This window comes from Manis pentadactyla, chromosome 7 (assembly GCF_030020395.1).
Source record: "Manis pentadactyla isolate mManPen7 chromosome 7, mManPen7.hap1, whole genome shotgun sequence".
Lineage (NCBI taxonomy): Eukaryota > Metazoa > Chordata > Mammalia > Pholidota > Manidae > Manis > Manis pentadactyla.
In genome coordinates this window covers 29,062,780-29,078,844 of record NC_080025.1, presented here as the reverse complement: position 1 = coordinate 29,078,844, position 16,065 = coordinate 29,062,780, and the positions used below count along the sequence as shown (strand labels likewise).

The 16,065-nt window shown below is 35.4% G+C and overlaps 1 protein-coding gene across 1 annotated transcript in view; it reads right to left on the bottom strand.

Moving 5' to 3' along the window:
* Nucleotides 1-10,879: 10,879 nt before the first annotated feature.
* The window catches only part of LOC118919756 (disintegrin and metalloproteinase domain-containing protein 5-like), a 34,514-nt gene continuing 29,328 nt past the window's right edge, over nucleotides 10,880-16,065 (bottom strand). Inside the window, 2 exon segments of the mRNA XM_057504955.1 lie at nucleotides 10,880-10,944; nucleotides 14,567-14,765. Of these exon segments, the coding sequence (XP_057360938.1) occupies nucleotides 10,880-10,944; nucleotides 14,567-14,765 (264 nt within the window).

The window sequence follows — 16,065 nt, the reverse complement described above, 5'->3', positions numbered from 1 at the left end:
TTTTGCCTATGTTTTCTTCAAAGAGTTTTATGGTTTCATGACTTACATTCAGGTCTTTGATCCATTTTGAGTTTACTTTTGTTTATGGAATTAGACAGTAATCCAGTTTCATTCCCTTACATGTAGCTGTCTGTCCAGTTTTGCCATCACAAGTTGTTGAAGAAGCTGTCATGTCCCCATTGTATATCCATGGGTCCTTTCTTGTATATTAATTGGCCATATATGTGTGGTTTTATATCTGGGCTATATGTTCCATTGATCTATGGGTCTGTTCTTGTGCCAACTAAACTGTCTCGATAACTGTGGCTTTGTAGTAGAGCTTGGAGTCGTGGAGCATAATCCCCCCAGCTTTATTCTTCCCTCAGGATTGCTTTGGCTATTCAGGGTCTTTTGTCATTCCATATGATTTTTTGAACTACTTGTTCTAGTTTGTTGAAGAATGCGTTTGGTATTTGGATAGAGATTGCACTGAATATGCAGATTGCTTTAGGCAGTATAGCCATTTTGACAATATAAATTTTTCTTATCCATGAGCATAGGATGTATTTACATTTATTGGTGTTTTCTTTAATTTCTCTCATAATGTCTTGTAGTTTTCAAAGTACAGTATTTTCACCTCCTTGGTTAGGTTTATTTCTAGGTATTTTATTTTATGATGCAGTTGTGAATGGAATTGTTTTCCTGATTCTCTTTCTGCTAGTTCATCATTGTATACAGGAATGCAACATATTTATGTATATTAATTTTGTATCTGCAACTTTGCTTAATTCACTTATTAGTTCTAGTAGTTCTGGGATGGATTCTTTAGGGTTTTTTATGTGCAATATCATGTCATCTGCAAACAGTGACAGTTTAACTTCTTCCATACCAATCTGGATGCCTTTTATTTCTTTGTGTTGTCTGATTGCCGTGGCTAGGACCTTCAGCACTATGTTGAATAAAAGTAGGTAGAGTGGGCATCCTTTTCTTGTTCCCAATCTCAGAGGAAAAGCTTTCAGCTTCTCACTGTTAAGTATGATGTTGGCTGTGGGTTTGTCATATATGGCTTTATTATGTTGAGGTACTTGCCCTCTATACCCATTTTGTTGAGAGTTTTTATCACGAATGGATGTAGAATTTTTGTGAATGCTTCTTCGGCATCTATTGTGATGATCATGTGATTTCTGTCCTTTTGGTTGATGTGGTGTGTGTATGATGTTGATGTATTTTTGAATATTGTACCATCCTTGCATCCTTGGAATAAATCCCACTTAAACATGATGTATGATCCTTTTGATGTATTTTTAAAATTTGGTTTGCTAATATTTTGCTGGGTATTTTTGTATCCATGTTCAGCGGGGATATTGCTCTGTGATTTTCCTTTTTTGGGTATCTTTTTCTGATTTTAGTATTAGGATGTTGCTGACCTCATAGAATGAGTTTGGAAGTATTCCCTCCTCTTCTACTTTTTGGAAAACTTTAAGGCAATGGGCATTAGGTCTTACCTAATTTTTGATAAAATTCAGTGGTGAAGCCATCTGGTCCAGGTCTTTTGTTCTTAGGTAGTTTTTTGAATACCAGTACAATTTTCTTGCTCATAATTGGTCTGTTCATATTTTCTCTTTCTCCTTGGAAGGTTGTATTTTTGTAGAAAGTTGTCCATTTCTTCTGGGTTATCCAATTTTTTAGCATATAATTTTTCATAGTATTCTCTAATAATTCTTTCTATTTCTGTGATGTCTGTAGTGATTTTTACTTTGTCATTTCTGATTTTGTTTATGTGTGTACACTCTCTTTTTTTCTTGATAAACCTGGCTAGGGTTTTATCTATTTTGTTTATTTCTGCAAAGAACCAGATCCTTGTTTCATTACTCTTCTCAATTTATTCATTTCTTCTCTGATATTTATTATGTCTCGCCTTCTACTGACTTTGGCCTCATTTGTTCTTCTTTTTATCTAGTTTCATTAATTGTGAGTTTCGACTGTTCATTTGGGATTGTTCTTCTTTCTTGAGGTAAGCCTATATTGCCATTATGTTTCTTTTAGAATGGCCTTTGCTGCATCCCACAGATTTTTGCGATGTTGAATTGTTTCCATTTGTCTCCATATATTGATTGATATCTGTCTTTATTTGGCCATTGATCCATTGACTATTTAGGAGCATGTTGTTAAGCCTCCATGTGTTTGTAGGTGCATAATTTATTTCTACTTTCATACCTTTTTGGTCTGCAAAACTGGCTGATTAAATTTCAATAATTTTTAATTTACTGAGGTTCTTTTTGTCTCCTCATATGTGATCTACCCTGGAAAATATTCCATGTGCGCTTGAGAGGAACATGTGTCCTGCTGCTTTTGGATGGAGTGTTCTGTAGAAGTCCGTTAGGTTCATCTGTTCTAATGTGTTTTTCAGTGCGTCTGTCTCCTTACTTATTTTCTGTCTGCTTTATCTGTCCTTTGGAGTGAGTGGTGTGTTGAAGTCTCCTAAAATGAATGCATGGCACCTTATTTCTCCCTTTAATTCTGTTAGTAATTGTTTCACATATTTAGGTGCTCCTATATTATGTACACAGATATATACATGATTAAATCCTCTTATTGGAGGGTCTCCTTTATCATTATATTATGTCCTCCTTTGTGTCATTACTTTCTTTGTTTTGAAATATATTTAGTCTGATAGAAGTACAGCAACTCCTGCTATTTTCTCCCTTTTATTGTCATGAAATATCTTTTTCAATCCCTTCACTTTTAGACTGTGTATGTCTTTGGGTTTGAAGACAGTCTCTTGTAGGCAGCATGTAGATGGGTCTTCTTTTTTTATCCATTCTGTAACTCTATGTCTTTGATTCGTACATTCAGTCCATTTACATTTAAGGTGAATATCAATAGATATGTACTTATTGCTATTGCAGGCTTTAGAATTGTGGTTACCAAAAGTTCAAGTGTAGCTTGTTCACTAACAGTCTAATTTAACTTGCTTACACTATATCAAACACAATCTAAAGGTTCTTTTTTTTCTCCATTCTTTTTCTTCCTCCACCAGTCTTAATATTTTAGGTGTCATATTCTGTACTCTTTTTTGTATCCCTTGGCTGACTTTGTGGGTAGTTGATTTAATTTTTCATTTGATTAATAACTAATTGATCTACTTCCTTTACTGTGGTTTTATTTTCTCTGGTGACAGCTATTTAGCCTTAGGAACACTTCCATGTAGAACAGTCTCTTTAAAATGCACTGTAGAGACAGTTTGTGGGAGGTAAATTCCTTCAACTTTGGCATATCTGGAAACTGTTTAATCCCCGCTTCAAATTTAAATAATAATCTAGCTGGGAAGAGTATTCTTGTTTGGAGGCCCTTCTATTTCATTGTATTAAATATATCATGCCACTCCCTTCTGGTCTGTAAGGTTTCTGCTGAGAAGTCTGCTGATAGCCTGATGGAATTTCCTTTATAAAAGATCATTTTTTTCTCTCTCTGGCTGCTTTTGATATTCTGTCCTTGTCCTTGACCTTTGCTGTTTTAATTATTATATGTCTAAGTGCTGTCTTCCTAGAGTTCCTCATGTTCGGAGATCCCTGTATTTCCATGACCTGAAAACTATCTCCTTCCCCAGATTGGGGGAGTTTTCAGCAATTATTTTCTCAAAGAGCTATCCCTTTTTCTCTCTCTTCTTCTGGTACCCCTATAATGTGAATATTGTTCCAATTGGATCGGTCACACAGTTCTCTCAATATTCTTTCATTCCTAGAGATCTTTTTTCTCTCTATGCCTCAGTTTCTTTGTTTCCTGTTCTCTAATTTCTTTTTTTGAAAGTTTCACAAGAAAAACATCATGTTTATTACACTCACCCTTTTTATCGAGTCCCCATCCACATCCCATTGCATTCAAAGTTCATCAGTATAGTAAGATGCCACAGAGTCCCTATTTGTCTTCTATAAGCTACAATGTCTTCTCTGTGACCCCACACACACCATGTGCACCAATCATGATACCACCGAATCCCCTTCATCCTACCTCCCCACCCATCCCCTTTGGTAACCACTAGTCCCTTCTTGGAGTCTGTGAGTCTGCTGCTGTTTTGTTTCTTCAGTTTTGCTTTGTTGTTATACTCCACAAATGAGGGATATCATTTAGGCACTTGTGTTCCCCTGCCTGGCTTATTTCACTGAGCATGATACCCTCTAGCTCTGTCCATGTTTTTGCAAATGGTAGGATTTGTTTCTTTTTATGGCTGAATAGTATTCCATTGTGTATATGTACCACCTCTTCTTTATCCATTCATCTACCAATGGACTTAGATTGCTTCCATATTTTGACTATTGTAAATAGTGCTGCGATAAACATAGGGGTGCATATGTCTTTTTGAATCTCAGAAGTTGTTTTCTTTGGGTAAATTCCTAGGAGTGGAGTTTCCAGGTCAAATGGCATTTCTATTTTTAGTTTTTGGGGGAACCTCCATATTGGTTTCCACAATGGTTAGACTGGTTTACATCCCTACCAGCAGTGTAGGAGGGTTCCTCTTTCTATGCATCCTCACCAGCATTTGTTGTTCCTAGTCTTTTTCTATGTTGGCCATCCTAATTGGTGTTAGGTGATATCTCCTTGAGGTTTCAATTTTCATTTCCCTGATAATTAGCAATGTGGAGCATCTTTTCATATGCCTGATGGACATATGAATTTCTTCTTTGGAGAAGTGTCTGTTCATATCCTCTTCCCATTTTTTAATAGGGTTATTTGCTTTTTGGGTGTTGAGGCCTGTGAGTTCTTTATATATTTTGGGTGTTAACCCCTTGTCGGATATGTAATTTACAAATATATTTTCCCATACTGAAGGATGCCTTTTAGTTCTGCTGATGGTGTCCTTTGCTGTACAGAAGCCTTTTAGCATGATGTAGTACCGTTGTTCATTTTTCTGTTTGTTTCCCTTGCCCAAGGAGATGCGTTCAGGAAAAAGTTGCTCATGTTTATATTCAAGAGATTTTTGCCAATGTTTTCTTCTAAGAGTTTTATGGTTTCATGACTTATATTCAGGTCTTTGATCCATTTTGAGGTTACTTTTGTGTATGGTGTTAGACAATAATTCAGTTTCATTCTCTTGCATGTAGCTCTCCAGTTTTGCCAACATCAGTTGTTTAAGAGGCTGTCATTTCCCCATTCTATATCCATGTCTCCTTTATTATATATTAATTGCCCATATATGTTTGGGTTTATATCTGGGCTCTCTAGTCTGTTCTACTTATCTATGGGTCTGTTCTTGTGCCAGTACCTAATTGTCTTGATTACTGTGGCTTTGTAGTAGCTGTTCTCTAATTTGTTTCATTTACCATCTCCCCTATCTCATCTAATCTGCTTTTAAATCCCTCCATAGTATGTTTCATTTCAGATAGTGTATTTTTCAAAGTTTCTATCTCTTTCATGAAGTCCTCCCTGAGCTCCTATGCCTCAACACCCAAAAAACAAATAACCCAATTAGCAAATGGGCAAAGGATCTGAACAAACACTTTCCCAAAAAAGAAATTCAGATGGCTAACAGGCACATGAAAAGATGCTCCACATTGCTAATCATCAGGGAAATGCAAATTAAAACCACAATGAGATATCACCTCACACCAGTTAGGATGGCCAACATCAAAAAGACAAGGAACAACAAATTCTGGAGTGGATGTGGAGAAAGGGGAACCCTCCTACACTGTTGGTGGCAATGTAAAACAGTTCAACCATTGTGGAATGCAATATTGAGGTTCCTCAAAAAACTAAAAGTGGAATACCATGTGACCTGGTAACTTCTCTCCTAGGAATTTACCCAAAGATAACAAGATCCCTGATTCAAAAAGACATATGCAACCCTATGTTTATCACAGCATTATTTACAATAGCCAACATATGGAAGCAATGTAAGTGTCCATCAGTAGATGAGTGGCTAAAGAAGGTGTGGTACATATACACAATGGAATATTATTCAGCCATAAAAATAATACAAATCCTACCTTTTGCAATAACATGGATGGAGCTAGAGGGTATCATGCTCAGTGAAATAAGCCAGGCAGAGAAAGACAAGTAACAAATGATTTCACTCAACTGTAGAGTATAACTGCAAAGCAAAACTTATGGAACAAAACAGCAACAGACTCACAGACTCCAAGAGGGGACTAGTAGTTACCAAAGGGAATTGTTTGGATAGTCTTGGTGGGGAGATTGGGGAAGGGGATTAAGGAGCATTATAATTAGCACACATAATGTAGGTAGGTTACCGGGAAGACAGTACATGTCACAAAGACACGTAATGACTCTATAGCATCTTTTTACTCTGATGGATAGTGATAGCAAAAGGTTGTTGGGGGGACCTGATAATATGGGTGAATGTTGTAACCATAACATTGCTCATGTGAAACCTTCATAAGATTGTATATCAATGATAGCTTAATTCTTAAAAAGTATTCAATATAAAAAAGAAATAATGGCTAATAACTTCCCAAATTAGAGAAAGATTTAGATATCCAATCATGAAGCTAATAGATACCTCAAATTTCAACTCAATATGATCTCCAATACTTATAATAATAAAGCTACCTAAAACCAAAGAAAATAAGATAATTACAAAAGCAGCAAGAGAAAAATATTCTCTCATACAAGGAAACCTCCATAAGGCCATCAGTGAATTTCTCAGCAGACTCTGCAGGCCTGGAGAGAATGAGATGATATATTCAAAGTGCTGAAAAGAAACTTTCAACCAGGAATACTTTACCCTGCGTGGTTGTCCTTTGGAAGTAAAGGTGAGATAAAGATTTTTCCTAATAAACAAAAGCTGAGGGTGTCTTATAAGACACCAAACCTGTCTTACAAGAAATGCTGAAAGGAGTTCTACAAGCTGAAACAAAAGGATGATAATCAATAATATGAAAATATATGAATATATACGACATACTAGTAAAAGTAAGATATAACAACACTCAGAATACATTACTACTACTTAACACTAATATAAATGTTAAAGGACAAACGTATTAAAAATAGCTCTATCTTCAACCATTTGTTAATGGATACACAGTGTGAAAAGATGCAGTTTTCATCACAGAAGGAAATTTATAACTATGTGGGAAGGCATTAATGAGGTTTATTATAGTGATCATTTTACAATAGATATAAATATCAAGTCATTATGTTATACACCTGATACTAATATAATGATATATGTCCATTATGCCTCAGTAAGGAAGATACAAATGGTGACATCAACAATTTTGAAGGGGGGAATAAAAGGATAGTTTTTAATGTGATCAAAGTTAAATTTCTATCAGCATAAAATAGACTGTTAGTCCTGTATTTTATGTAAGCCTCATGTGAGCCACAAAGCAAACACCTAAAATAGATACAGAAGAGATAAGTAGAAGGGAATCAAAGCATGCCACTATGGAAAATCATCAATTTACAAAGGAAGGAGTAATGGAACTATAAGCAGAAAATTATAAGATGACATTAGTTAGTCATTAAGTATCAATAATTCTCTAAATACTCACAGATTTAACTTTGTCAAAAAGCACAGAGTAGCCAGGTGGATAAAAAATAAGACCCAACTATGCTGCCTACAAAAGACTGACTTGAGCTTTAAGCACACATAGAGGCTCAAAGTGAAAGGATGACAAGATATATTCCACACAAGTGGGAACCAAAAGAGAGGGGATAGCTATATTTTTATCAGACAAAATAGACTTTACGTCAAAAACAGTAGCAAAAGACTAAAATGGTCATTATGTAACAATAAAGAGATCAATCCATCAACATATCACAGTCTTAAATATATACACACCCAACAAGGAAGTACCTAAATATGTTAAGCAAATACAGATTCTGAAGGGAGAAATAGACAGCAATATATAATAACAGGGGAATACAATACACCATCAAAATGCATAGATCATCCAGCCAGAAAATGAGCAAGGAAACAATTGACTTGGACCACACATTAGAACAAAAGAAACTAGCAGACATACACAGAGCATTCCATCCAACAGCAGGAGGATTCACATTCGTCACAATGCACATGGCATACTCTCCAGTATGGAATACATGTTAGATCACAAAAAAGTAAGCAAACTTAAGAAAACTGACATCATACCAAGTATCCTTTCTGACCACAATGGCATAAAACTAGAAATCAATAACAGAAGTAAAGCTGGAAGATTAACAAATATTTAGAGACTAAACAACATGCTCCTGAGCAACCAGTGGGTCAAAGAAGAAATCAAGATGGAAATCAAGAAATACCTTAAAAAACAAAAATGGAAACATAACATACAAAAGCCTGTATGATGCTACAGAACACTTTTAAGAGGAAAGAGTATAATGATAAATGCCTACATTAAGAAAAAGATCTCAAATAAACAAACCTCTCTTTACCCTACATGGAACTAGAAAAACAACAAATAGCCCAATTCTAGCAGAAGGAAAGAAATAACATGGATCGAGCAGAAATAAATGAAATAGAAACAAAAAAACAATAGAAAAGAACACTGAAACTAAGGGCTCTTTTTTTTGAAAAGAAAAATAAAACTGAAAAACTTGCTAGACTAAGTTAGAAAAAAAAGATTCAAATAAATAAAAATAAATGAAATTAAAATGGAGACATTACAACTGCTTTCACAGCAATACAAAGGATCATGAGATACTACTATGAGCAATTATATGTGAGCAAACCAGATTAAGTACTAAAAGACATAAAAACTATTAAGAGTGGATAATGAAGAAATACAAAATCTGAACAGTTCAAAACATATAGGGAGATTGAGTCAGTAATAGAAAACGTCCCAACACAGAACACTTTAGGACTAAAGGTTTTCACTGCTGAATTCTACCAAAAATTTAAAGAGCAATTAAACCAGTTCTTCTCAAACTATTCCAAAAACCTGAAGAGAAGGAAATGCTCTCAAACTCAATTTATGAGGCTAGCCTTATCCTGCTCTCAAAGCCAGATAAGGACAGTATAAGAAAAGTACAGACCAATAACCAAAGATGCAAAAGTTCTCACTAGAATATTAGCAAACTGAATTCAATGGCACATTCAAAAGCATAATTCTCCATGATCAAGAGGGATTTATTTCTGGGATGCAAGGATGATTCAACATATGCAAATAAATAAATGGATATACCACATTAATAGAATGAAAGATAAAAATGATATGATCATCTCAAAAGATGCAAAAACAGGCATTTGACATAATACAACATTCATTCATGATGAAAAATGATTAAAACATTGGGTATAGAAGAAATATAACTGAACGCATTAAAATCCATATATTACAAACTCATATCATACTCAGCGGCAAAAGGCTGAAAGTTTTTCATCCAAGATCAGGATAAAGGTAATGGGACTCACTCTCATCATTCCTATTCAATATAGCAGTAGAAGTCCTAGCTAGAGCAACTAAGGAAGACAAAGAAATAAAAGGCATCCAAATCAAAAAGGAAGAAATTGACTTGCCTTTGCTTGCAGATGATATGTTCTTATATAGGAATTCTTAAATTCCCTACCAAAAAAAATCTTAGAATTAATAAATGAATTTAGTAAAGTTACCAGATACAAAATAAACATACAGTAGACAGTTGCATTTCTACCCACCAATAGCAAAACATTTGAAAAAGAAATAATGTAACCAATCACATTTATAATAGCATCTAAAAAATATAATACTTAGGAATATATTTAGCCAAGGAGGTGAAATATCTGTACACTGAAAACAAGACTGACATAAGAAATTAAAGAAGACACAAATAAGAAGATATCCCACATTTGTGTATTAGAAGAATTAATATTGTCAAATGTACATGTTACCCAAAGCTATATATACATTCAATGCAATCCTTATTGAAAGTCCAATGGCTTTTTCACAGAAATAGAAAAAACAATCATAATTTTTATGGAGCCACAAAAGACCCCAAATAAACAAAGCAATCCTAAGAAAGAAGAACAAAGCCAGCGACATCACATTTCCTGATTTCAAACTATTCTACAAACCTATAATGATCAAAACAATATGGTATTGGCATAAAAATAAACAGGCAGACCAAAGGAACAGAACTGAGAAACCAGAAACAAACCTTGCATATACAGTCCACTAACATTGACAAGCGAGCCGGGAAACTCAATAGAGAAGGGAGAGTATCTTCAGTAAACGGTGCTCGGAAAGCTGGAGAACTGCAAGCAGAAGAATGAAATGGGACCTTAATCTTACACCATTCACAAAAATGAACTCAAACAAATTAGACTTAAACATATGACCTAAACAGTAAAATCCCTAGAAGGAAAGATAGGGGAAAAGCTCCTTGACATTGGTCTTGACAGTGGTTTCCTGGATATGACACCAAAAGCCCAAGCAACAAAAGCAAAAATAAGTAAGTGGAACCGCATCAAACTTAAAAGCTACTGCACAGTAAAAGAAACAATCAACAAAATGAGAAACCAACATGCAGAAGGGAAGAAAATATGTGCAAGTCATGTATCTGAGGCATTAACATCCCAAATATATAAAGAACTCATACACCTCAATAGCAAAAATAAAATAAAAAGAGTGGAAAATGGGCAAAGGATATAAATAGGAATTTTCCTAAGAAGACAAAAAAATAATAAACAGGTAGATTAACAAGTGCTCCACAACACTAATAACCTGCAAATCAAAACCCCAGTGAGGTCATCACCCCACACCTGTCACATTTGCTATCACCAAAAAGAAAAGATAATAAGTGTTGCCAAGGACGCAGAGAAAAGGTGGGACACTGTTGGTGGGAATGTAAGTTGGTAGAGCCACTATGGAAAACAGTATGGAGGCTCCTTAAAATCTGAAAAATAGAACTACCGTATGATCCTGCAATTCAGCTTCTGGGCGTTTATCCAAACGAATTGAAATCAGGACCTCCGCACTCCCACGTCCACTGCAGCAGCATCCACAACAGCAAACATAGGGAAACAACCTATATGCCCACCGGTAAATGAATGTAAAAGAAAATATTATGTATATTATATATAGACATATAATTATACTGTGTATATTATATACAGACATATAGTTATAATTATATATACAAATTGTTTGGAAAAGAAGGAATTCCTGCCATTTGAGAGCTCTGGTAGAAACTGAAAGGTGTGCTAAATGAAATCAGTCAAAAAGAGAAAGACAAATGCTGTATGATCACTTATATGTGGAATATAAAAAAGTCAAACCCAGAGAAATAGAGAGTAGTATGGCGGTTATCAGAGGTTTGGGGTAGTGGAAATAGGGAAATATTGGCCAAAGAGTACAAACTTCCAGCCATAACATCAACTAGTTACGGGGAAAAATAGTTACCAAGCTTCAAGAAATTCAATATTAGATATAAACACAAAATTTGGTGTTAAAAACACTAAATGCTAATCACATCCAGAATAAGGAAATAATATAATGAAGTTTTAAAAATCGTTTTAGCTGGATTATTTTTAAGAATCTTAAAGAGATAAAATGGTTACCATCTTAACCATTTACGTGTATGGTTCAGTGCTATTAAATACATTTACACTGTTGTGTAACCATCACTACCTCTATCCCCATAACTTTTTCATCTTGTAAAACTGAAACTCCACAGCTATTAAAGAATAACTCCCCATGCCTCCTTTCCCCAGACCCCTGGCAGCCACCATTCTTTCTGTCGATGTTATTTAACTGTGCTAAGTACTTTCTATCAGTAAACTCATACGGTATTTGTCTTTTTGTCACTGGCTTATTTCACATAGCAGAATGTCTTCAAGGTTCATCCACGTTGTATCCATTCTGCAAATTTTCTACCCTTTTTAAGGCTGAGTAATATCCCGTTGTTTGTAGACACCGCATTCTGCTTTACCTATCATCTGTTGATAGACAGTTGGGTGGCTTCCAAGTTTTAGCTTTTGGGAATGCTGTTGCTATGAACGTGGGTGTACAGATACTTCTTTCAGATGCTGCTTTTAATCATTTTGGGTATATACCCAGAAGGGGGATTGCTTGGCCATACAGTAATTCTATTTTTAATTTTCTGAGGAAACTTCATACTGTTTTCCAAAGCAGCTGTACCATTTCACATTCCTACCAAGTACGCACAAGGGTTCCAGCTATTCTACATCCTTGCCAATTCTTGTTGCTTTCTGTTTTTTTGTTAGTAGTCACCCTAGTGAGTGTGAGGTGGTATCTCACCATGGTTTTGATGGGCATTTCCCTAATGATGCTTCTTTTCACGTGCTTATTGGCCATTTGCATATTTGGAGAGATGTCTACTCAAGTCCTTTGCCCATTTCTGAGTTTTGTTAAGTTTTAGGAATTTTCTATATATTCTGGACATTAATTTCTTATCAGATATACGGTTTGCAAATAATTTCTCCCATTAGAACTACAAAACAGCCAGAAAGCAATTAACAAGATGGCATTAGTAAATCTTGACATTTGGGACAAGATAATTCTTTGTTCTAGGTACTGTTCTGTGCCTTCTAGGATGTTAACCAGCGCTCCTGACTTCTATCCTCTAGGAGCCCGTGTCAGTCCCACCCCAGGTGTGAAAACCAAAAATGTCTGCAGGCATTGCGTCTAGTAAGCAAAGGCCATGGATTCTGCTAAATATGCCACAATTGCCCAGGACAATCTCTCAACTCACCTCTCACAAAAAGAAACTGTCTGGCATAAAATGTCATCAATGCTGAGGTTGAGAAGAAACACTGAGGTAACTGTTGGGTTTGTAGTTACATCCCACTAGGTACCACACAACTCAATTTAGTGACGATTATCCCAAAAATAATGTATATGACTTTACAATTAATGAGACTTTCTACCTCCTAGAGGACAAACATCACCACAAACTAAATGACAACTTTAACATCATTTTATATTACACCTAGAATAGGAAGTTGCTGCATGTGCATAAGTATCACTGAAGAATTTGTTAAGGAACTTAAAAAAAAAGTCACACATTTCCAGTTGCGGTGTCTTTACTGATCTAATAGAAAAAAAGACTTACTACTTAAATTCAAGGTCCTTTACCATGTATCTTTATATATTTCCCAAATTTAAATCATATGGCTTCATGCATAATCTATGTCATTCAACATTACAACCCCATAAGCAAATATTGGCAAGAAATCAATAATGCAGCGGCACGTGATGACTTGTATTAGGTCTGTGGAATAGGATTTTTATTGGCTATTGCCTGTAAGTCATGTTTTTATCTTGGAAAGCTAAAGCTTATTACAGAATTATATCAAATCCTACTCCAGAACATTCCAATTAACTAGTCCAAGAATTATGACATAATCAAAGGATTATGATAACTTTGGATTGAAATACAGTAATGATCAAGCCTCCTTTTGCTCCCAAGCTCTGCAGGAGGTACACAAAGTGGGACTCTTTATTTTCTATTTATTTTTTTATTTTGTTACCATTTATCTACAATTACATGAAGAAAATTATGTTTACTAGGCTCTCAAAGTGGAACTCTTTTCCAAAAATTAGTATACAAGCTGATTGACAAGCCAGACTTATGTACGGGATGCATTAACACAAGTGGTCACTAGGATTGGACAGACATTTCTTTGAAATAAAGATGCTTTAGGTGTTATACTTGCCACCAAGAATAAATTTGTAGTATTCTGGGGGAAGACTGTTACACTTAGACCTCCAGTTCCAACAGGGGGCTTTAAAAAGCACTCAAAATCACTTCTAATACTAAAGAAACAGTAAATAAGGTAAATAACTTGAGGGACACTAGCTGACATCTCACTATCTCGCTCTAAATGTATCTGGTCAGCACTGAGATTTACTTTTCTGGTTTCACATAGGAGAAACATTGAATCATGGATCTGGAGTACTTTTCTGTTCCTCCTAATTTTCATGGTCATTTGGTTAGGTATATTGCAATTACGTTTAAAGACTACTGTAGCCATCATCTTGCTAGATGGTGCAATGGTGATTCTGGCAGAAAAGCAGAGCAAAATTATAATAATCACAAAAAACTGTATCTCATCTCCTCCTTGAAGTCCTGGCGTTTATATTGATCTGGACAATAACTTGGAATTCTCTTCTATGACCTGGCCAATGAAGGCCTACAGAGAGGACTAAGAATGAAAAATTTCACTCTCAAAGAACATGAACTGTGGGTGTGCAAGAAATTGTATATTTTGATGAAGCTAACGATCCACACATTTGTAGGAAGCTTAATCAAACTGGACTATACAAGCCATAAGCTGAAGCCATCAGTCATCAGCAAGCGGCTTTGGACAGACCCACTCTTGAATTCTACTCAATCAGTGATTAGCCTTGCTGTGTTCACTTTATGAAACCCCACCATCACAAATTCTATATAATCCCCTAGATAACTACATTTCCACTTGAAGCTTAGTCCCTGTGAAAACAATAGTTCCATATAAATTCACTTTTGTTTTTCAGAATCAAGAGAATTTGATTTCCCTTAATACTAATACCACTAGCAAGACTCAACTCACTAACAAAGTACATTTACATTTTTGTTTTAGAGAATTGAATAATGGAGCTTAGAATAATCAGGATTTAGGAACCAAGAAGAAAGTTACCGTCATTACCTCCTCCAATTAAATTTCTACACTGTTCGGTAAATATCCGACATCATCCCATGTAACAGAAGGAATCACCCGAATCACAAGTTTGTCCATTGCATGCGTGTGTGTCAGGCACACAGTACGAGGAAACCCCACTGCAATATTCAGGGAAGTCACAGTCTTCATCAAATGATTTCCTACACATTTTACAAAGTGGCATTAACTAGAAGGGAAAAGGAACATAAAAAGATTACACATCAGTGATACTCAAGTTAATTTTCTCCACAGCCTTTAAATTTCCATCCATTTTCTTCCAAGTTGCTAAGAGAACTGAGGAGACTCTGAGTCCTCTTGTCAGCTACCTAAGCATCGCAGAGAAATTTAGGTGATGGGATTTATTTTGCATAAAGGAATGGAAATGCTAGTGAAAGAAGTGAGAAACTCAAAATAAGCAGACTACCATAACGATGAAGAAGAAAGTAGAGCTAAGGAATTAATATATGTTACTTTCAACTCATTATGTCTATGCTCACACAGGCAGCATCTGATTTTCCCATATGCCATCCTTAAAGCAGAAATCAGCAACCATTTACAAAACAATAAATACACATTATAAACATTTAGAAAAAAACTGTGTACATCTTAAAAGAAGATAATGTAAGGACACAAAGAGAAAGGTTTCTTTCACTTACCACATTGCAAACAACTGAAAAAAATTACTTCCCTAATTAAATATCTCTTTAGCACATAAGCATTAGCTGATAGCTTTTAGGGCTCCCTTTCTGTACACTTGTTTATGCCAAGAAACATCTAAACATCATCATTGCAAACACTTTCCTCAACAAAAGCCCAATTCCTCATGGCTATCATCACTACCCTATGCAAGTTAAGTCAAATTTATTTTAGATTTCAAAGGTACTAGAGGCCCAGCTTATATAACATTTGCCCCACCCAGTAGGTTTTCTGTGTGTTTTTCTCATTTTGTCAACAAAGATTTGCTACCTGTAGGAAATCTGATACAAATTCTCCAAGTGATGGGTGGGAGTACAAAGCACAATGTGTGTGCCACCCAAGCTTATGGACTTAGCATCCAAATCAAAACCAATAATCAGAATTGTTTCCAAAGGAAAATACACATAAGTATAATGAAAAATATGAATACTTGTTTCTTCAGAATATGCTTCCTTTTATAAATGTGTATCAATGGCAGTCTTACTTTTACTCCAATTTCTTTTGTTAATAAAGGGTACCTTCTTATACCAGAAAATATGAAGGGAAAGTACAGAGGCTCTCCATATAACCCCTGCTCCATACATGCTATACCTCCCATGTTATCCATGTCTACCTAGAGTGGCACATCAGTTACAACTGATGAGCTTCTGTGACATATCAGCACCACTCAAAGCCCATCGTTTACATTACATGCACTCTCAGTGTCACACATTCCATGGGTTTGAACAAATGTATAATGACAAGTAACTATTGTTTTGATATCATACAGAGTATTTTCACTGCCCTAAACA